This window comes from Rhincodon typus, chromosome 42 (assembly GCF_021869965.1).
Source record: "Rhincodon typus isolate 14 chromosome 42, sRhiTyp1.1, whole genome shotgun sequence".
Lineage (NCBI taxonomy): Eukaryota > Metazoa > Chordata > Chondrichthyes > Orectolobiformes > Rhincodontidae > Rhincodon > Rhincodon typus.
Genome location: NC_063373.1, coordinates 8,821,146 through 8,844,870, shown reverse-complemented (window position 1 = coordinate 8,844,870; position 23,725 = coordinate 8,821,146). Strand labels below are relative to the sequence as shown.

The 23,725-nt window shown below is 44.7% G+C and overlaps 2 protein-coding genes across 2 annotated transcripts in view; one reads left to right on the top strand and one right to left on the bottom strand.

Annotated features, from left to right (window-relative positions):
- LOC109924780 (zinc finger protein 271-like) overlaps positions 1-23,282 on the bottom strand; it is a 29,973-nt gene extending 6,691 nt beyond the window's left edge. The window contains exons 1-2 of the mRNA XM_020524769.2: positions 23,211-23,282; positions 20,170-21,296 (exon numbers count right to left, since the gene is read on the bottom strand). Coding sequence (XP_020380358.1) covers positions 20,170-21,053 — 884 coding nt within the window. The 5' untranslated portion in view covers positions 21,054-21,296; positions 23,211-23,282. The remainder of the gene's footprint in view (positions 1-20,169; positions 21,297-23,210) is intronic.
- LOC109924779 (zinc finger protein 239-like) lies at positions 10-9,496 on the top strand. The gene is made up of 2 exons (XM_048619342.1): positions 10-331; positions 540-9,496. Exon 2 carries the CDS (start codon positions 843-845, stop codon positions 1,767-1,769), a length of 927 nt encoding a protein of 308 aa, XP_048475299.1. The 5' UTR covers positions 10-331; positions 540-842; the 3' UTR covers positions 1,770-9,496.
- Positions 23,283-23,725: the final 443 nt, after the last annotated feature.

Below are 23,725 nucleotides of genomic sequence, written 5' to 3'. Positions count from 1 at the left end.
CCCCCCCCCCCCCCCCCCCCGCTCCTCTGTGCTCCCCGCAGTGAGGGTCTTCGGGGGACGGGTCACTTTGCAAAAATCTCTCTTCCCTTCAAGCCTTTGCAGCTTGGCTTCAAAACAGCACGGGGTTTCATTCCGAAGCAATCTTTCCTGTCCAACAGGCTGTCAAGTAAAACAATTCCGTCTCCCTACCCTTGGAAAATTCTGGACCCTGGGGCGCGGGGAAATGCTGGGGATTTTGTGGGGTTGAGGTCTGGGGGGATGGGTGGAACTTGTTTTGATTTTAATGAACTGCCCTCTTCCTGTTTTGTCCATGGCCGCCTCAGAAAGAAGGGTGAGTGTGCGTCTGTAAATCGGCATGAATTAAGTCGCTTGGTGAGAGTGGGGAGCACGAACTTTGGGTAGAGCAGAGTGAGAATGGAGGGAGAGTACGTGAGATGTGAATTTCCAGCTTTTGGAAACACAAGGGGAAAGAATGTTTCACGGAAACTCGAATGGTCTCCTGAATTTGTGTCGTGTTGACTTTTTGTAATATTTTACAGGATATTAGATGGAGAGGATTTGAAGACAGGAATCTCAAACCAACCAACCAACCTGTCAAAATCTAACAGCCACTCCATTCGCCAAGACCGAGTCTTATAGGCCTCTGTATCTTGAAGGAGAACTACCATTCTATCCGAACTGCTACAAAAGCTCATCCTGGCTCACAAAGCACAAAATTGAAGTGAGATTGTTGCTGTGACTGTGAAGAGTTTTAACCTGTTACAGAGCTGTAAAACAATCTCCCCATTCACAGCAGGAAAACTGTAGAAGTGTTGTGGTGGATAAAATTAAACCTGGTCACTATGGAGAAACCGTGGAAATGTGAGGACTGTGGGAAAGGATTCAAGGCCCCATCTGAGCTTGAGATTCATCGACGGAGTCACACTGGAGAAAGGCCATTCACCTGCTCCGTGTGTGGGAAGGGATTTAGTGATTCATCCAACTTATTGATGCACCAGCGGGTTCACACTGGAGAAAGGCCATTCACCTGCTCTGAGTGTGGAAAAGGATTCAGTAGATCATCCAACCTGCAAGCACACCAGCGTGTTCACACAGGGGAGAGGCCATTCACTTGCTCTACGTGTGGGAAGGGATTTACTTTGTTATCCCACCTACAGATGCACCAGCGTGTTCACACAGGGGAAAGACCATTCATCTGCTCTATGTGTGGGAAGGCATTCACTATTTTGTCCAATCTGCAAAAACACCATCGAGTTCACACTGGGGAGAGGCCTTTCACCTGTTCTGCCTGTGGAAAGGGATTCGCTCAGTTATCCCATCTGCAAACACATCAGCGAGTTCACACTGGAGAGAAGCCATTCACGTGTGCTGAGTGTGGGAAGGGATTCACGGAGCTGTCCAAACTCCAGATACATCAGAGAGTCCACTCTGGGGAGAGGCCATTTGTCTGTTCTGAGTGTGGGAAGGGATTCACTCTGTCCTCCACCCTGCTGACTCACCAGCGTGTTCACACCAACGAGAGGCCATTCATCTGCTGTGATTGTGGAAAAGGCTTTAAGGATTCGTCCAGCCTGCTGATACACCAGCGTGTGCACACTGGGGCGAGGCCCTTCATCTGCTCCACGTGTGGGAAGGGGTTCACTCAGTCATCCAGCCTGCTGACACACCAGCGAGTTCACTCTGGGGAAAGGCCATTCATTTGCTCTGAGTGTGGAAAGGCTTTCACTCAGTCATCGAACCTACGAGCGCACCAGAGAGTTCACAAGTGATGACAGGTCGAACTGTGCCGTTATGGCTGCTGTTTCTGCAGCTTAAATCGGGCTTCGTTGGAAGAATGCAAGAGGCCTCAGACAGAAATTTGAGCAGGAGAACACAATGGTGTATTGAAACGACAATTGACAGAGTTCATGTTTGTGGACTGAGCAGAGGTGTCTCCCAGCCTGCAATTGGTTCTCTCTCTGGTTTATGGAAAGCTATCCTCATTTTACATCTGCACTCAATCTGTCTTCCATCTCCTCCACTGCAAAGAAAACAACCTGAGTCTGACGTCTGAAATCGAGAGCACAGATGAGTCACGTAAAGAAAACCACATTTGATGCCAGGCCTCTACCTGAAATCTCAGGACCATACAAGTTTTCAATGTTGACACCCACTGTGACCTATTGGTAAGGATGACATGAAAGTCAAGACTGTGCGGTATGAGGTTGGGATACCTGTGTGAGAGGGCAGATGTGATGTGTTACATGTGAAGCCATGAACATGGGGTTTTCATGATGAACTCGCACTGAAGAGCAGGTCCCAAACATGTGCAGCTCCTTGAAAAACAGCTGAACGTGAAATGGTTAATGTGGTCTGGGGAATGAGACAACATTGTAACATCATCAAGATTGTAACACGTGCCTCAGAGACAAGCTGACTTTAAATGATCAGGAGAGAATTCAGCCCACGGGAAATGGTCAGAAAGTGAGGTAGATTAATGTGCAAGGGATGACAATTTGCATTGGGACAATTAAGGCAATATTATGGAGAGAAAATATTGAGTAAGAACTGTCCACAGGTTGGTCATGCGTAAAGAGAATGCTGGAGAATCTTTTACGTCTGTCCATGACCCATTGCTTGAAGCTTGTATATCTGTGTACAATTAACTTCGACTTTCCAGCACTTCTTCAGGAAATGGGACCCTAGGCAGCCCAGAACAGAACTAGAAAATAAGTGTGAAGTTGCGTGAGGGTCAGAGAGACCTCCTCCCCCTCAAAGTGTGAACTGTAAACATACAGAGGTACATCTACTTTGGGTTTTCTTACTAGTCATTATTAAGTACTTTATCCTGTCTTTTTTTATATTCATTTATGAGATGAGGGTGTCACTGGCTAGGCAGCATTTATTGCCCATTCGTAATTGCCCAGAGTGCAGTTCAGAGTCAGCTACATTGCTCTGGGTCAGGAGTCGCATGTAGGCCAGACCAGGTAAGGATGGCAGTTTCCTACCTTAAAGGACATTAGTGAACCAGATAGGTTTCCTCTGACAATTGGCAATGGTCATCATTAGGTTCTTAATTCCAGATATTTTATTGGATTCAAATTCCACCATCTGCCATGGTGGGATTTGAACCTGGATCCCCAGAATGTTATCTGGGTCTCTGGATTAACAGTCTAGCGTTAATGCCACTAGGCCATTGCCTCCCCTATTACACTCTGGATAAAGATGGTTAACAGGTGACAAGATGGAAACTGTAGCTTGGTCCTTCATTCCTAGACTGTTTTATCGATCCTAAAGGCTGTCTTGCCAAATATATGAATAGGATGGGAATAGAGGGATACGGTCCCCGGAAGGGTAGGGGGTTTTAGTTGTGAAGAGCAGCACGTCGGTGCAGGCTTGGAGGGCCAAAGAGCCTGTTCCTGTACTGTAATTTTCTTTGTTCTTTGTGTAAGGTGGGGGGCCACACTTCAGCAGAACTGAGAACAAATCATTTGCTCTACAAGAACAGGGAGATCAACAGCTCCCAGAGGTCAGAAAACAACAGGGTCTTGAATCCTCAACAATACCAGGTGTCAAGGCCGCTGGGATTTCACTGGTAGTGATGGGAATGCTGACTCCCTGCATCTAGAATTGGTGAGGGAGACCAATTGTCCGAGAGTTTGACGTGACTTGGGCAGGTTCTGTTGGTTCAACGGCAGGTTTTGAAATTGATTTGTTCAAATGATCCTCAGCAATGATTATGGGTTCAAGTCTGTCTCCTTCTGTCCTTTGCAATGTCAAGCAGTACAAGAAGGGATTCCCTGAGCTTAAGAGATTTGTCGAGGGTTTACACATTGCACTGATTGGCGCCATGGCCTGTGGGGCAGATGTGGAGATTGTGCTTCTCCCTAGAGTGTAAAGATGCTGCTGCTGTGTTTTGAGACGATTGGTCAAGCATCGGCATATGTCAAGGTCTTATTTACACTGAATCAAATATCAACAGTGCCACCAACAAAGGTGACCACTTCCAATATATTTTCTAACATCACTGTGTCAAAAAAAAAGTAAATCTCATCTCCCACGCCTGGCTTCTTTGCCAATGATCTTAGAGAGACCCCATTCTGCTAAGGAGTTGCCTACCCCTCTTACCCACTTTCCCTAAAAGACACAAATTTAACCAGGAAAACGTGAGAGTACATCTGGAGTACTGTGTCCAATATAGGTCATCTTAGTTAAGGTTGCTTATATGTGTAAGCCGTTCAGAGAAAGTTTGAGGCAAATACAGGCAGTTTGTCTTGTAACTTACTACAGGAAAGACTTGTATTCGCTGGAGTTTTTAAGAGCAATATGTAAAATCCTGAGGGGTCTTTACAACATGGTGGATATGCAGGGGATAATTTTTCTTCCAGGCGAATTTAGAATGAAGTTTAAAAATCAGAAACTTATAACAGATGAGGTGTTTTTTTTTTCTCTGAGGGTTACGAGTCTTTGGAGCTTTCTTCCCAAAATAGTGATGAAAACAAAGCCCTTTTCCAGCCTCACACTTATAGACTCTGGCTTCCAGCATCTGCAGTCCTTGTTGTCTCCAAGTCCTTAAATATGTAGTCCTTAACAAAGGTAGGTAGATTCTGAGGAAAGGTCACCGGACCCAAAACGTTAACTCTGATTTTTTTTTCTTCACCGATGCTGCCAGACCTGCTGAGCTTTTCCAGCGACTTCTGTTTTTGTTATAGGTAGATTCTTATTAGACAAGGAGTTGAAAGGTTCTTAGGGGTAGGCGAGAATGTGGATTTGAGGTTACAATCAGGTCACCCACAGTCCCATGAAATGGCAGAGTAGGCTTTAGAGGCTGATAGGTCTCTTCTGCTGCTTGTTTGTATGTTGATAAGTTCCTTTTTTTTAAGTGTCAGCAAGTGTGGTTATACTACAGACGGTCGCTATTGTGAATCATTAAAAGGGATTGAGCTCCAGTTGTACCAATAACTTCTTCTTTCACCCCTTTTCAAATGACTTGCTCAAATCTATACACTCAATAATGTTTTTTTAAATCAGAATTATTGTGATTTGGAATTCAGCGCCTGAAAGAAGCTGGAAACAAATTCAACTGGAACCTTCAAAAGGGAATTGGTCAGATTTTAGGAAAGGATAGAAAATTGCTGGATAATGCTATGAATTTGTAAGCTCTTTCAAAGAATCAGCATAAATATTTTCTCTGTTGTTTATCTTACCTATATATAGATTTTTATTCTTTTCTATAAGAAACTTTGATGTTCTTCTGTTAAAAAAAATTGGCAGCCAGGCATTCAAAAAGGAGCTGGGGAGAGTATAGGTCTAACGTGTACCCTTTAGAGGGAAATGTAGGAGCAATCTTGGATGTCTGGGACAATTCAGGACTGGATAAAGAAGAAGAGTAGGTCTTTAGCAAGTCCAAAGGAAGCATTTCAGCTGCGGAATACAAGAAGTGCAGGAGGGACCTTAAGAACGCAATTAGAAGAACAAAAAGGGGGCATGAGAAGGGTCTTGCGAAGACGATTAGGGAAAATCCTAAGATATTTTATAAATGCATTAAAAAGAAGAGGTTAACCAGGGACCAACAGGGCAACCTGTGTGTGAAGCCACGGGATATTAGAAGGGTGTTGAATGAATACTTCTCTACGGTCTTCACTCTGCAAAAAGAAAACATAGGTACGGAATTCAGAAGAAGGAACTGTGAGGAACTTGCACAGTTTGACACAGGAAATGAGGAGGTGTTGGAGGCTCTGTCAGGCTTAAAAATAGACGAATTCCCTGGCTTGGCCAAATTGCATCCAAGGCTGCAATGGGAGGCGAGACAGGAAATAGCAGGGGCTCTGACATAAATTTTTAATTTCTCTCTAGCCACACTGGAAGAGCTAGAGGATTGGAGGACGTCTAACATGGTTCACTTTTTAAAAGGGATGGTAGAGATGAACCAGGAAATTACAGACCAATGAGTCTCACGTTAGCAGTAGGGAAACTATTGGATAAAATTCTGAAGGAGCGAATTAATACCCACTTGAAAAGGCATGGGTTCACTAGGGATAGACAGCGTTGCCTTGTCAGAGGGAGGTCATGCGTAACAAATTTGTTAGAATTTTTTGAAAGTGTGATCAAGTGTGTGGATGAGGGAAGTTCTGTTGATGTAGTTTGTGTGGACTTTAGCAAAGCTTTTGACAAGGTCCCACATGCGAGACTGATTAAGAAGTTTAGAGCACGTGGAATTCAGGGAAACATGGTGAGATGGATCAGAAACTGGTTTAGTAATAGAACACAAAGGATAGCGGTAGAAATCTGTTTAACGGACAGAAGACCTGTGTCTAGAGGTGTGCCACAGGATCAGAACTGGGTACCTTAATGTTTGTTATAATGATCATAAATGGTGCAGATGACAATGTGGGGGGAATGTTAAGCACATTTGCAGATGACACCAAGATTGGTAGAGCGGTTAATAGTGAAATTTGGTTATAGATTACAGGAGGATATAGATGGGTTGTTCAGATGGGCAGACCAGTGGCAGATAATATTTAACCCTGATAAGTGCGAGGTGATGCACTTTGGAAGAAGAAACAAAATGAGGGAGTATTTAATGAATGGCAGGACGCCAGGTAGCTTAGAAGAACAGAGGGATCTTGGGGTAATTATTCATTATCCCCAAATTCAGCAGAGGACGTGAATAGGATAGATAAGAAGGCATATGGGACACTTAGAGTCATAGGCATGTACAGCATGAAAACAGACCCTTCAGTCCAACTCGTCCATGCTAACCTAGTCCCAGTTGCCAGCATTTGGCCCATATCTCTCTAAATCCTTCCTATTCACGTATTCATCCAGATGCCTTTTAAATGTTGTGATTGTACCAGCCTCCACCACTTCCTCTGGCAGCTCATTCCATACATTCACCACCTTCTGTGTGAAAAAGTTGCCCCTTGGGTCCCTTTTAAATGTTTCCCCCTCTCCTTAAACCTATGACCTCTAGCTTTGGACTCCACTACCCTGGGGAAAAATAGGCTATTCACCCTATCCATACCCCTCATGATATTATAAACTTCTATAAAGTAACCCCTCAGCCTCCGACGCTCCAGGGAAAATAGCCGCAGCCTATTCAGCCTCTCCCTATAGCTCAAACCCTCCAACTCTGGCAACATTCTAGTAAATCTTTTTGTGCCCTTTCAAGTTTCACAACATCCTTCATATAGCAGGGAGATCAGGATTGAATATAGTGTTCCAAAAGTGGCCTAACCAAAGTCCTGTAAAGCTGCAACATGACATCCCAACTCCTACACTTGCCAATAAAGGCAAGCATGCTTCTTTCATCAGTCGTAGCACAGAGTATAAGAGCAAGGAGTAGATCATAGAATCCCAACAGTGTAGAAATAGGCCATTCTGCCCATCGAGTCCACACCAAACCTCTGAAAAGCATCCCACCCAGACCCACTATCCCTGTAACACTGCATTTCCCATGGCTAACCCACCTAGCGTGCACACAGTGGGTAATTTAGCATGGCTAATCTGCCCATCTTTGGAGTGTGGGAGGAAACCAGAGCACCCAAAGGAAACCCACACAGAGATGGGGAGAGTGTCTATGTGGAGTTTGCACAGTCACCCAAGGCTGGAATCAAACCTGTGTCTTCAGTGCTGTGAGGCAGTAGTGCTTAGCACTGAGCCACCATGCCATCCTTAGTAATGTTGGAGTTGTGTAGAGTGTTGATCAGACCACAAGTGAGTACTGTGTGCTATTCTGGTCATCCCATTACAGAAAGGATGTGATAGTGCTCGAATGGGTACAGAGGAGGTTCACCAGGATGTTGCCTGGGATGGAGAAATTGAGCTATAAGGAGAGACTAGATAGGCTTGGATGGTTTTCTCTAGAGCAGGGGCTACCTGATTGAGGTGTATAAGATTATGAGCGGCATAGACAGGGTGAATAGAGATCAGCTGTTCCTCTTGGTTGAGGGGTCAAACATGAGAGGGCATAGTTTTAGAGGTAAGGGGCAGGAAATTCAAAGGGGATTTTGGAAAATAAAACCTTTTCACTCAGCAAATGGTGAGAATCTGGATTGCACTGCTTGGGAAGTAGTGGAGGCTGGAAACCTTTAAAAAAAGTATTTAGATGAGTGCTTCAAATATCATAACTTTCAAGGATATGGGACAAGTGCAGGAAATTGTGATTAGCGCACTTTTAGTGGTAGTTATGTCAGTGCAGACTCTATGGGCCAAAGGGCCTTTTCTGAAGCGTTAACTCTGATTTTTTTTTTCTTCGTGGGTGCTGCCGGACCTGCTGAGCTTTCCCAGCAACTTCTGTTCTTGTTCCTGATTTACAGCATCCACAGTTCTTTTGTTTTTTATGAATAAGAAATGTTTGGAGGGATATGGACCAGGAGCAGGCAGGTGGGACTAGTTTAGTTTGGGATTATGGTCGGCATGGACTGGTTGGACCGAAGGGTCTGTTTCCATGCTGTGTGACTCTCTGGCTCTCTGTGCTGTATGAATCTATAAGACTAGAAGTCAGAGCATTTAACTCTCAGCAAAGGCTGGGGAGCTTTTGTCTAGAAAAAAGGAGACCAAAGTGTGTCCTGATGGAAGTCTTTATTCTATGGATTCCATGGTTCTATGATTTAAGATAATTAAGGCTTCAATAATCCAGTAGGGAATTCAAGAGGAATCTCTTTACCCAGTGAGTGGTGAGAATGTGGAATTCACTCCCTCAGCAAGTGGTGCAGGAATATATTTAAGGGAATGCTGGATACATACATGAGGGAGAAAAGATTAGAAGGATATGCTGATGGATGGAAGATGAGGAGAGGTGCGAGATAGTGGTGAACTTCAGAAACTGTTCAAAAACCGAAGGAAGCAGCAATAACCTATCTGGAATAAACTATTAAAGACAAGGCCAAACTAATACAGGAATTGAAAGCAACTAGCCATGTATGAGAGAAGGAATCAAAACTTCATGAACAAAACTGTTTTGACATCTACTTGATAACTGGATGCCTCACGCCACAAGGATAAATGGCTGCTCTGCTGAATAATTTTAGGAGTTAATCACAGGAAAGCTGTGTATTGAAACAGACAGTTAAGGCCAAATGTAACAAGGACAAAGAAGTTACTTCTGATTAGAAGGCAAGCTGCAGACATGGATGAAAGAATCGAAAGATTCATCAATAATATTACATCATAGACCTGAAGGACGAAAATCTGTGTAAGAATCCAACACCAAAGCCCTTCATTAGCAGAACTTCAAAGAACAACACTGCTCAAGGATTGAATCCTGAGGAGGCAGCTCACCACCACCTTCTCAAGGGCAACTAAGGATGGGGAAGAAATGCTGGCCAGCCAGCGATGCCACAAATGAATAGAAAAAAAAACATTTCCAGAGACATACAGTGTTAGTTGGAATCATAGCTAAATTCCACCATTAATCAGGTAGTGGCCAGGTTGAGTTTTGAAGCTTAACTTGCTTACTTGAAGGGTCTTATTTTGGTTGTTGCATGCAATAAAGTTTTAAATAATTGTTTCAATACTTGATTGTCTGTGAGATTTCTTAATAAATAGCCAAATTAAAGGTAACTTGTGGTGACTTACGGCTGGGTGCAAGCTCATAAGGAGCATAAGTGCTGACAGAGGTCAATTGAGCCAATTGGCCTAGTCCTGTACTGTAGACTCAATGGAACAGAGACACGTGTTTATTTCAGAATTTATTTAATTGAAGTGGTAGAGAAAACATCGTTTACTATCCGGAATTAAATAAATGTACTTCATCAGCTTCTATGGTTCATTTCAGTGGAAATGTGCATTGCCAGGTTCAAACAATATCAGGTCCACTGGAAGTAAAGTGTTGAGAGCGGCCAGTCAAATAGAAAGAAACCTTCCTGTCCTCCAACTATCAGAATGAACCTGGTTCAGTCCTGGATGTGATTACCAGCAGAATCCAATCTCTGTAATTATGAATCCACTGGAATCTGAGTGGGGCAGAGAATTCAGTGAATACCACATGCACCGTCTCCTTAGTGTGGATTCTTCCGCGTTGGCACGGTGGCTCAGTGGTTAGCACTGCCTCACAGCAGCAAGGACCTGAATTCGATTCCAGCCTTGGGCGACTGTCTGTGTGGAGTTTGCACGTTCTTCCCTGTGTCTGCATAGGTTTCCGCTGGGTGCTCCAGTTTGCTCCCACAGTCCAAGGATGTGCAAGTTAAGTGGGTTGGCTATGCTGAATTACCCATAGTGTTCAGGGATGTATAGGTTAGGTTGTTGGTCATGGGAAATATAGAGATAGGGCGGGGGGGGGGGAGGTGGTGGAGGAGGGGGGATGCTCTTTGGAGGGTTGGTGTCGACTTGTTGGGCCAAATGGCCTTTTTCATGCTGTGGGGATTCCATAGAAGTTGTTGACATGCTTGTCGAGCTGGCTTGTTCTTGTTCAGACGTTTCGTCACCATGCTAGGTGACATCATCAGTGGAGCCTCCGATGAAGTGATGTTATTATACTCCGCTTGGACTTTATACTGCCCGGTCCATTATGGTGAGTACTGTCATTTCCAGTTTTGATCTGTGTGGGTTTGTATATGGGGTCCAATTTACATGTTTGTTGATTGCAATATGGGTGGAGAACCATGCCTCTAGGAATTCCCGTTCGTGCCTATGTTTGGCTTGGGCTACTTTGGTTACCTTGTCCCAGTTAAACTGATGGCCTTCATTGGCTGAGTGTATCGATATTAAGGAGAGTTTGTTGCGCCGTTTTGCTGCTAGTTGATTTTCATGTATTCTGATGGCTAGTTTCCTTCCTGTCTATCCGATGTAATGTTTGTGGCAGTCGTTGCATGGTATTTTGTAAACCACGTTCGTTCTTCATGTTGTGTGAATAGGGTTTTTAATCCTTGTAAGTGTTTGTCGTAGAGTTGCTGTGGGCTTGTGGGCCACCATGATTCCTAGTGGTCTTAGGAATCTTGTTGTCAGTTCTGATATGTTCTTGATGTAGGGCAGTGTGGCCAGTGTTCAGGGCATACTGTGTCCTCCTGTTGTTGTCTGTTTAGTAGGCACCTGCAGATGAAGTTGTGGGGATATCCATTTATAGCAATAATTTTGTATAGGTGCTCTTTCTTTCCTACATAGTTCTGGAGTGTTGCAGTTTGTCCTGGCCTGTTTAAATAGTGTCTTAATGCAGCTTTGTTTGTGGATGTTGGGGTGGTTGCTGTGGAAGTTGAGGATTTGATCAGTGTGGGTTGCTTTTCTGTACGCTGACGTTTGGAACTCCCTGTTGGTCATACGCTCAACTTTAGCAATCAGAATGCATGAACATCAACCAGGAGCAAAACAGCACGACAAACTCTCCTTAATATCGGTATACGCAGACAACGAAAGCCATCAGTTTAACTGGGACAAAGTAACCATAGTAGCCCAAGCCAAACATAGACACACACGGGAATTCCTAGAGGCATGGTTCTCTACCCATACTTCAATCAACAAACATATAAAATTGGACCCCATATATAAACCCATACAGATCAAAACCGGAAATGACACTCCATAACAGACCGGACAGTATAAATTCCAAGTGGAGCAGAATAACATGGCTTCATTGGAGGGTCCACTGATAATGTCACCGAGCATGGTGATGAAACGTCTGAACGAGAACAAGCCAGCTCGGCGAGCAAGTCAACAACCTCATCCACAACCCGAGCTACAGATCTTTGCCAAAACTTTAATTCTATAGAAGTCTCAGCCAATTGGATGACTGACTAAATCCTTTCCCACATTGGGAACAGATGAACTCACTGGTGTATCAGCAGGTTGGATGACTTAGTCAATCGCTTCCCCCATTCAGAACAAGGGAATGGCTTTTCCCCAGTCTGAATCCTCTGGTGTGTCAACAGGTAGGTTGACCGAGTGAAGTTCTCCCCACATTCAGAGCAGGTGACTGGCCTGTCTCCAGTGTGAACTTGTTAGTGTGTCTGCAGATTGAATATCCAACTAAATCCCATTACATACTCTGAGCATGTGGATGGACTCTCCCCAGTGCGACTACATCAATGAATCGCCAGCTGAGATGCAGATCGTAACCCTTTCCCACAGTCAATACGTTTTCGCAGTTCCTCCGTGGTGTCGGTGTCCTTGTGCCTCTCCAAATTTGATGAGTAATTGAAACCTTGCCCACACAAAGAACACGTGTACAGTCTCTGCCCATGAGAATGGTGTGTTTCTTTTAGCCTGTGTATCTAATTTAAAATCTTTCCATCGTCAGTGCACTGAAACACTCTGTGTCTTGGTGCTCTTTCAATCACACTGATATTTCAAATATTTTACCACTGACAAAAAGCATAAACGTTCAGACTCTGATGAATCAAGGTTAGATCTTGTTATATTGTGTTACCTTGACATAATGTTTGGTTTGCAATTTCTGTTTTCAAATCTTCTCCTAATAAAGCAAGTCACAACTGTCAGCACTGAATAGAAATTTGAAACAAGCAATTCCAATTTATATTGAATACTTTTTTCCACTCATTCCCCAAAAGCAGTACATTTCCATCCCAAACACTCTCCCTCTGCTGTACCTTATATACACACCCCATTCTCCTGAAGGTGCTAGTTAATGCTGATCAATGATCCATACTCAATTATTCCTGTCCCAGACACAGATCTAGAAATGTCATGTAGCTGTCTAAACACAGACATTGAAAATAGGAGCATTCAACCTGAAGGATATGGGCCAAGGGCAGGGAAATGGGGTTAGCATGTATGGACATTTTGGACCAGTTTGGGAAGAAGGGCCTGTCACTGTGCTGTGGGACTCTATGACTCTCTATGGTTCATCCCATCGAGCCTGCTCCAGTATTACCCTATGTGACTGCACTAAAATGTGTCTAACACACACAGAAATGTATGACATGTTGAAGATACTTTGGGAAATGAGGACGGACAGCATTTCATCAGCGAGTCTTCGTAGTTATGGACCTGTAGCCTACACGATTGGGAGACGTGGAGACAGTCCATCATTTGAAAATTATATTGCACAGGCACATGGGAAAAAAGATAAGCTACATGGATATAGAGGGGGTATGACACTGACTGCATGCGCCTACAGAGACTGCAGGTACCAGAGATTAGTTCTGTTTCAGATTTACAGTATCTGTAGTATTCCGGCAAGGGAGAGTCATTACTTTGCTCTGAGAGGTTGCGCAGAGGAGGAGGTTTTACTTTGAGGCCCATTGCAGGCCAGTATTGTAACGTTCAACAATTGGGGGTGGGACTTGCCTAATGCAGCCAATAGAATCACGGAGCCTGCCGCTGACATCCTCGGGTCCCACCCTCCAAGGCAGCTTTTGGGATACACAACACCGCAGAGTCGCCAAGCAGAGGCTGATAGCCAAGTCCGGTACTCATGAGGACGACCTCAAACTGGATCTTGGGTTCACGTCACACCACAGGTGATTCCACCACACTGTACACTCTCACTCACACACAGATCCTCCCTCGCGCGTGCACGCACTCACTCTCCCATGCATGTTCCCTCACACACACACACGCACACAAATCTAATTGGGTGAATTTGCACTTGCAGATTTGTATTTGCAGATACATCCTATTTTGTCCAAAAAGTCCTCAATTTGTAGACAGTCAATGTGGCATTTTATAAGTTCCTACGTTGGAAATAAAATCAGTCTGACTCCAAGTTAATACACAGCCAGATTCTAAACAAGGCCTCACACCTAAAATGCATTGTCTGACCCGAGATGTCAACTCTCAGGGCAGCAACTTGAAATAAATTCTGGGATTTGCATATTAATCCTTTCTAACTGATTAAAGATTTAACAGTCATCTGAGGTTTGTTCAATACATTTGCATCAGTTCTATGATGCTTTGATCTTTTGCCTATAAATTCTGTGTCTGATGCCACCTCTCTGACACCCGAAGGAGGAGCAAGACTCCAAAAGCTTGTCTTCAAATAAACCTCTTGGACTATAACCTGGTGTCGTGTGATTTTTGACCTCGGAGGTGATGACAGAGAAGACAGAGAGAGAGAAAAAACACTTCGAAAGGAACTAACTTGTGTTGAGTTTATAAAATGATTTCACACTGTCCTTAACACAAAGTTGACCCATTTGACTTTTATTCAAAACAACAGTATCCAAAACTGGACTGGATTTTATTAACATTAGTAGAAAAGAACATGGATGTGAGCAAAATCTAACTCCTGGAGTCAATCGTGAACTTGCTGATGTCTCAGCAGGTGAGATAATAACATAGTGAATCCCTTCCCACACTCGGGTTAGATAAATAGCCTCTCCCAGTGTTAACTTGCTCTGAATTAACAAAGACCTCTCCTCAATATGAACTCACTGGTAAGCCAGCAGGTGGGAACACTGAGTGAATCCTTTCACATACAAGGGCCAGATGAATGACCTCTCCCCACTCTGAATGTGTCAATGTATTTCCAGCTCCAATGGGGATCTTAAACACTCCTCACATTCCCCACACTTCCATGTTTTCTCTGCTCTGACTGCACTTGTGTTTGAACAGGTCAGATAACTGGCTGAAACCTCATTGTTTTCAGAACACATGTATTGTTTCTCCACACTGTAAATGGTGTTCCATCATTCCATGTTTAAAAATCAATGAGATTCAGGTTATAAGAAATTGACCAACTTTATGATGACTGTTTTCAGTTTCCTGCTACTAGAACCTCCCCTTCTGATATCCTGCGAAATTAATTTAAAACAGAGAAAAAGGGGAGTAAGGGAGGACCCACAGAAAAACACAAGTATCAAGTTGTGAAATTGAACTGAAAGAATCTACTCATTTGTAAGGCCCCCTTCTGGAAAGAGTGACCATGGAAACTGCCAGATTGGCAAATAAACCCAACTACTTGCCCCTGTTCTTCAGAGAAGGGAACCTGCCATTCAGTTTAGACCTACGCTTCTAACGTCCATGGAAATAAAGTAAGAGAGATGTGGGTGATGCAGAGGGATTCTATACATCTGGAACTCAACCAGAACTTTGAAACAATTAGCAAATCCTCAATATTCACCCGGTACAAGGTCCAGGGCAGCAGATATATGTGAATACCATCACCTTCAAGTTCCCCTTGAACCCCATCCTGACTTTCCAATTTTTTTTTCCTTTATTCGCTCATGGGATGAGGACATCACTGGCTAGGCAGCATTTATTACCCATCCCTAATTGCCCAGAGGGCAGTTAAGAGTAACAGTCAACCACATTGTTGTGGGTTTGGAGTCACCAAACCAGGTAAAGATGGCAGTTTCCTTCCCTGAAAGGCAATGAACCAGATGGGTTTTTCTGGCAATCGGCAATGGATTCATGGTCATCATTAGACTCTTAATGCCAGATATTTGTTGAATTCAAATTCCATCATCTGCCATGGTGGGATTCGAAGCCGGGTCCCCAGAACATTATCGGGGTCTCTGGATTAACAGTCTGGCAATAATACCACTAGGCCATGGCCTCCCATCAGCCATACAAAGTGCTGGATGAGCAGAGAATTTGTTCATTGAAACATTGGGAAGACTGAAGCTAGTCCCCACTACAAGTGGTGTTCACTTACCACTGCCTTCAAATTATTCAAACAGAAAAAAAAAGGTCATTTTGTTAACTTATACCAATTTAAGTTAAAAAAATGTAAACCCTTATGAATGACTGCTGTGCCATTGCTGAAAATGATTTGAACCGCTGCTCTCCCGTGCGATTACTGAAATTTTAAAACTTTTCCCACTGCATCACCGCACTTTCCTCCCCAGAGAAATTGATTCCAACTGGTTGAACTCCACCTTTGCTGTTTTCCTTCTCTACTAAAAAGGAACATTTTTAATGAAACGGTACGGCACAGATGGAAACTAATCAGTCCAGCACATCTAGGTTAGTTCTTTGGAAGCTGGAACTCGTTGGGTCAATGACGCTGCTGCCAGATTCAGAGCAACCCAAAATCTGCTGCAGTAATAGAATGGAAAGGGTTTTCCAACCAGTTACTTCTCAGACATTCTCAGTCCTGTGAAAAAGATCCAGTGCCCAGCATATTAAATCAGAAAGAGTTCACTGGTTAGTTCAGCTCAAAAAGGGTGTCTGGAGAGTTAAATTCAACAAAGTGACGCACCTCATTTGCTGTGAGGACATCATATGGCCATAAGAAAGAGGAGCAGGGGTGGGACGATTGGCCCCTTGAGCCTACTCTGTCCTTCAGTAGGATCACGGCTGATTTGACACTCCTCATGCCCAATTTCCTGCCCTTTCCCCGCCACAATCCTCGATTCCTCTACTGATCAAGAATCTATCTAACTCAGCCCGAAAAAATACAAGGACGCTGTCCCCACAGCTCTCCGTGGTAAGGAGTTTCAAAGGCCCACACTACCCTCTGAGATATCTTCAGCTCAGTCTTAAAGTGATGCCTCTTAATTCTGAGTCTATGCCCTCTGGTCCTGACTCCCCCAGGAGGGGAAACATCCTCTCAGCATTAACCCTGTCAAGCCCCTTAAGAATCCTACATGCTTCAACGAGGTCATCTCATTCTTCTGAGTATAGTCCCAACCTGTTTAACCTTTGCTCACAAGACGATTCCTCCATACCTGGCGTCATCCCTAGTGAAGCTTCCCTGAATTACCTCCAATGAAAGAAAATATTTTCCGAAACAAGGGGATCAAAAGTGCTCTCAGTACTCCAGATGTGGTCTCACCAGTACCTTGTGCAGTTGCAGTAAAACTTCCCTTCTGTTATACTCCAACCCCCTTTAAACAAGGCCCGATGTTGGTCAAGTTAAGACAGATGAAACACAAACAGTGCTGTCATCTTCTGGTGTGAAACAAAATTTCCACATGCCCATCATCCAGAGTCCACTGGAATGACTGACAGCTCTCACCGTTTTGGAGGTATGGCAGTGGACAAAAGCCATCCTGAAGGAGCTGATGATCAGTTCAAGGACAATTACCGGGTCAGTTTTGCTTGGTGTCTGAATGACGATTCACTCACATCCTCTTCACTCGATGTTAACGTCCATGATTTTTTTCTTTAAACTCACAGGATGTAGGCAATGCTGGCTGGCCAGACTTTATTACTTGTCCTCAGTTGCTCTTGAGAAGGTGGTGGTGAGCTGCCTTTTTGAACCACTACAATCCACATAGGTTTCATTTCATAGATTTTATAGAATCCCTACAGTGTGGAAACAGGCCCTTTGGCCCAAAAAGTCCACACTGAACCTTAGAGCATCCCACGCAGATCCGTCCCCTAACCTACACATCCCTGAACATTACAGGCAATTTGGCACAGCCAATTCACCTAGCCTGCACATCTTTCGACTGTGGGAGGAAACCGGAGCACCCGGAGTAAACCCACGCAGACACAGGGAGAACTTGCAAACTCCACACAGACAGTCACCGGAGGGTGGAATCGAACCCGGGTCCCTGGTGCTGTGAGGCAGCAGTGCTAACCCACGTTGTATGTTGATCCACAATACCCTTTGGGGAGGGAATTCCAGTATTTTGACCCAGAGACACTGCAAAATATAGCCACATCAGGACAGTGAGGGGCTTGGAGGGGAACATGCAGGTTACTCACCACAGTATCCCTAGCCTCTGACCTGCCCTTATAGCCACTGTTTATGTGGTGAGTCAGTTGAATTTCTGGTCAGTGGTACCCCCAGATGTTGATAGTGGGGGATTCAATGACGGTAACACCATTGAATGTTAAGGGGTAGTGGATAAATTGTCTCTTATTGCAGATAGTCATTGCCTGACTATGGCACAAATGTTACTTGCCACTTGTCAGCCCAAGCGTTGATATTCTCCAGATCGCATTGCATTTGAACGTGGACTGCTTCAATATCCGAGGAGAGGTGAATGGTGCTGAACACAGTGCAATCATCAGCGAACATCCCCACTTCTGACTTTATGATGGAGAGAAGGTCATTGATGAAGCAGCTGAAGACGGTTGGGCTTAGGACACTCCCCTGAGGAACTCCTGCAGAGAGATGTCCCACAGCTGAGATGACTGACCTCCAACAACCATCTTCCTACGTGCCAGGTATGACCAGTAGAGAGAGTTTTGCCCAATTCCCACCGATTCCAGTTTTGCTTGGGCTCCTTGGTGCCAAACTTGGTCAGATGCAGCCTTGATGCCAAGTGCAGTCACTCTCCTCTCACCTCTGGAATTCAGTGCTTTGATTAGTTTATCATCAAAACAGCGTTCTGTCAGCGATCCTCACTTGCCCTAAATTGGCGTTCCTTGGTGATTTGGATTGTATCACCCCCAGACCCAAGCCTAGATTATTTCTCTATATTGGGAAAAGCGGTAATCCTATCACTGACCCCTGTGGACAGCACTGTTTATAACCTTACAGTTTGAAGGACATTCATTAACCACCGCTCTCCATTTTTTATTGTTTACACAACTTTCTATCCATGCTGCCCTACTCCTTTCAATACCATGATGTTCATTTTATCAAAAAGCCTGCTGTCCAGCAACTTATCAAATATCTATTGTCAATTCATCCAAAGAAACATCCACCACATTTCCTCTCTAACTACAATGTGTCATTCTCAGAGATGATCCCTGCTGTCAGTCCTGAATAAAATCATTTTACTGACAAATACTGAGATTCTGATACAGACTCTCCCACTCCGTTCTCCGGCCTCTTTCTCCTATCCCAGTTGGTCAGACGCTCCTGTCAATCACCCAATGGATGCTCCTGAAATGTCTTTAGCAAATAACCAAAAATCCATCGCTGATGCTCAATCACTTTACCCTGCCCTGATTCTCTATCCCATCAGACAGAACTCAGTCACCAACCAAATGGCATGAGGGCCTTTAACGACAGTTCTGACAACTCAGCATGCACCGTTTGTCGGAATCAATCCTATCTACAAACATGCAGCATCTTCAGTGTAGGGAAACCCTCTGAACAAAGACATACTATATCTGTAAAACCTTGTTTTCAGTCTGGGACTGATGGTCAACTTTGCTGTCTCAGCTGGTATTCAGATAAACTCCTTGCATATCTTCAGGAGATGCCAAGGACATGAGAAGAGAGAAGAAAACGCCAAACAATGTGGGGAGCTCAGCCACAGCTCTGTTTCACTCCTGTCTTCACTCTGAAACTGTCAGACATGGTGCTGCCGTACTATACAGTGCACAAGGTTATGAAAGGAGCAGGGGAGTTTTGAAGAACAAATGGTTTGTTGCAATCTCCTCGATCAATCACTTTTGTTTTTTTTATATATTGGGATGATTATTTTTTGTGGCCTGCACATCCCCTGAAACGAATCCTAGCTCGCAACAGAGGAGGAGGAGGTCATGAGGGCATTGCAGTAGACGGAACATTTTGTGCTTGAGCAGTTCAGAATTCCATCCTTGCCAGGACCTTTCTGCTTGATTGAAAAGGTTGTCTCTCTCAAATGATGAGGGCTCCTTTTTCAACTCAGACAGAAAGGAAGCTGCAAAATGGAGACTGTGAGGCTCTTTTTGATAATTTAATTGCATAATGGAGTATCACTGTGGACAGTACACAAGTCAATAAGAATTAATCAGCACTTTGTCATTGGAGATGTCAATCAGTGGAGCCTTTCAGACACTGAATTATAGATTTTGCACCAAAGATCCATCTAGGAAAAGTTCACAATATTATTATAAATTAGTTCCTATTGAGAATTCTTCAATTAATGTGAAGGAGCACAAATAGATTCTTGAAGATGAGAAAGCGCTGCTTTAGAAATCAGTGGCACATCCAGAATATTAAACTCCAGTAGATTGTACTAATTGTTCTCACAGCATATACAAACTAAAAGATTGTCAGACAATCTTAGGGCAGCATGGTGGCTCAGTAGTTAACACTGCTGCCTCACAGCGCCAGGGATCCGGGTTCGATTTCACCCTCGGGCGACTGTCTGTGTGGAGTTTGCACATTCTCCCCGTGTCTGCATGGGTTTCGTCTGGGTGCTCTGGTTTCATCCCACAGTCCAAAGATGTGCATGCTAGGTGGATTGGCTACGCTAAATTGTCTGTAGTGTTCAGGGATGTGTAGATTAGGTGGGTTATAGTGGGGTGGGTCTGGGTGGGATGCTTTGAGGTTCGGTGTGGACTGGTTGGGCCGAAGGGCCTGTTTCCACACTATAGGGATTCTATGATTCTTCTATGAAATAAGCCTGAATGTGATTGCCAACACAAATAACAGCAAAGTCCAATTCCTCCAGTCATTTATGCAGTCGCTCGTGTGTGACCAGGCTGCAGGATCGAGTGAATCCCTTGCCACACACAGAGCAGATGAACGGTCTCTCCCCTGTGTGAACGCGCTGGTGTGCAAGCAGGGCGGACGAACACCTGAAAGACTTACCACAGTGAGAGCAGTTGAAGAGCTTCTCTGCGGAGTGAGTCTGCTGGTGTGCCTTGAGGGTCGATGATACAGTGAAGGCCTTCCCGCACACAGAGCAGCTGAATGGTTTCTCCCCCGTGTGAACTCGCTGGTGGGTGATGAGGGCCGACGTCTGCCTGAAGCTTTTCCCACACACAGAGCAGCTGAATGGCCTCTCCCCGGTGTGAACTCGCTGGTGTCTCACCAGGCTGGACGGCTGAGTAAATCCCTTCCCACACATGGAGCATGTGAACGGCCTCTCCCCGGTGTGAACTCGCTGGTGCTCTTCAAGGCTATGTAAATATTTGAAACTCTTTCCACAGCGAGCACAGCCGAATGGCTTCTCCTCGGAGTGAATCCGTTGGTGAGTCACCAGGTTGGATGACTTTGTGAACCCCTTCCCACACTGGGAGCAAATGAATGGTCTCTCCCCAGTGTGAACCCGCTGGTGTTGATTGAGGTCAGACGAAGAAATGAACCTCTTTTCACAGTGTGTGCAGCTGAATGGCCTCTCCTCAGTGTGAATTCGCTGGTGTAACATGAGACAGGTTGTCTTAGTAAATTCCTTCCCACACACTGAACAGATAAATGGCTTCTCCCCAGTGTGACTGCGCCGATGGATTTCCAGCTGGGATGGGTAATCGAATCTTTTGCCACAGTCCCCACATGTCAACGATTTGGCCATGGTGCAGACGTTTTCTTCGTACAGAACACATATGCGATCTCTCCCCACCATCAACAGTGCTGTTTTCAGGAAGTCACACTGTTGAAAGCTCTTTCTACAGTATTCTAGAACGGTGTCACTCAGGGGTGTATGTATATGTTAGTACTTTGCCACTCTCACTGTTGTTTTAAATCAGTCCCTTCAGACAGAACCGATAAGCATTTCCCCTTCCATATTCAAAGGCCAATGATATTCAGATCCTGATGTGATGTTTGGTTCCAGCCGTGCATCTATCAATCCTGCTCTTCTCAAAACCTGTAAAAGGATAAAATAAGTTTACAAACGTCAACACAACATTTTAGTCTATCTCCTCACTTCTTCCCCAAAGTTCTAAACCCCAGGTCCTTCACACTCTCCTTCCTTCTTGGACCAAAATCCAAATCCATTACCACCACATTCCTTCTGCCCTTTTCTCCTCCCTGCCTCACCTTTGCAATGGCTTCAGTTCTTGTCTTGCAGACTGAGAATCTGTCAAGGACTGTTTAGGGATAGTCAAATTGGCTTTGTGCGAGGGAAATAGTGTCTCACAAATTTGATTGAATTTTTTGAAGAAGTGACCAGGAAGATAGATGGGGGCAATGCAGCAAATATTGTCGACAAGGACTTTAGCAAGGCCTTCGGCAAGGTACCACATGGTAAACTGGTTGGTAAAGTTAGATCACATGGGATTAGGGAAAGCTAGCCAATTAGATATAAAATTGGTTTGATGGTAGAGGCTGGTTTTTCAGACTGGAAGCCTGTGACCAATGACTTGCCACAAGGATCAGTGCTAGATCCACTGTTGTTCATCATTTATATAAATGATTTGGGTGAGATAATAGGAGACATGATTAGTAAGTTTGCCGATGATACCAAAATTGGCAGTATAGCCAACTGTGAAGAAGGTTATCTAGGATTACAATGGAATCTTGATTAACTTGGCTAGTGGGCCAAGGAGTGGCAAATGGAGTTTAATTCAGATAAATGTAAGGTGTTGCATTTCGGTAAGACAAACCAGGCAGGGCTTATGCAGTTAATGGTAGATCCCTGGTGAGTCTTGTCGAGCAGACAGACCTAGGGATACAGGTACATACTTACTTAAAAGTGGCGTCATAAGGTAGACAGGGTGGTGAAGGCAGTATTTGGCACACTTGTCTTCATCACTCAAAGCAATGAGTACAGTAACTGGTATGTCATGTTACAGCTGTACAAGGTATTGGTGAGGCAACATTTAGAGCACTGTGTACAATTCTGGTTGCTTTGTTATAGCAATGATGTTATTAAATGGAAATGGGTGCAAAAACGATTTACAAAGGATGTTACCAGAAATGGCAGGATTGAGTTATAAGAAGAGTCTGGGGCTTCTTTCCCTGGAGCATGGATGGTTGAGGAGTGACTTTGTAGATGGTTTTAAAATCACAAGGGGCATAGATAAAGTGAATAGCCAAGGTGTTTTCCCCCAGGGTAGGGGTGTGCAAGACTGGAGGGCAAGGGATTTAAGGTGAGAAAGGAAAAGATGCAAAAGGGACCTGAGGGGCAACTGTTTCCACACAGAGGGTGTGGAATGAACTGCCAGAAGAAGTTGTAGAGGCGGGTACAATTACAACATTTAAAAGACATTTGGACAGGTACATGGACAGAAAATGTTTAGAGGGATATGGGCCAAATGCAGGCAAGTGGAATTAGTTCAGTTTGCACAACGATTACCTAAGGAAAAAAAGTGAAGTCTGGTCAGAGCTCCACTGATTTTCCCCAAAGCGCCATTATAGTTATCCTCTCTCCTCCCACATCCCAAACTGTGAACCATCTTCCTCTTACTACCCCAGGACCATTTTGTTTCCTGTTTGCAAATCATTTCCATTCAATGCCCGCCAAAAGCAAATTATAAAATACTGCAAATACAGGATGGAAATTTAGAAGAAACCAATATTTATCTTGGTCTGAATTTACTCTCCACAGATCGTCCCTTTGGTCTGGTGAGAGAATGACGCGCATGCGCCCTGTTAGACCTTGCCCCCAATTAAGATGGCGGCCGTCGCCCGGCCCTCTATCCGACTTTAGATCCGCAGCCTGTTCCTGGGCTGCGGCAAACCTGAACCCCGACCTTCTCAATCAGATCAGAAGCACTTCCCAGCGTTTGAGAAACTGCCTAAGCCAAGCCAGCTCCACCGCACGTCAGAATAGCCTCACCTTTCACCGTCTGCCGCTTCCGGCAACTCTCCCCCCGCTGCCCAAGCATCGGCCAGTAACCGTTGACTGCGCCTGCGCGCAACTTCACGGCTGTTCGGCACTGGTAGTTCACGTGGGGGAGGTCCAGCCGCTCGTCAACTCCGATTGGTTGGAGGGCCGGCGGCTCCTTCTCTTTCTATTGGCCTGAAACCACCGTCAATCATGGATTCCCCCACTCACCTGCCGTGAGCTGACGCATGCGCGGGTAGAGCAGGAGCCTCACATGAATGGGAAAGGCTTGTTACTGCATTCGGGCTGAGGACTGTCCCAGGGGACAGTGAGCCAAAACCAGAAATTGCTGCAGCACTTCAGTAGCAGGTCCGGCAGCATCCGTGGGGTATGGGGACACGTCAGAAATCACAGCACACCGGGTTACAGTCCAACAGGTTCATTTGAAAACACAAGCCTTTGGAGCTTCACTCCTTCAGGTGTTAGTGAGAGAGGTAGTATCAGACACATAATTTGTAGGTAAAAGA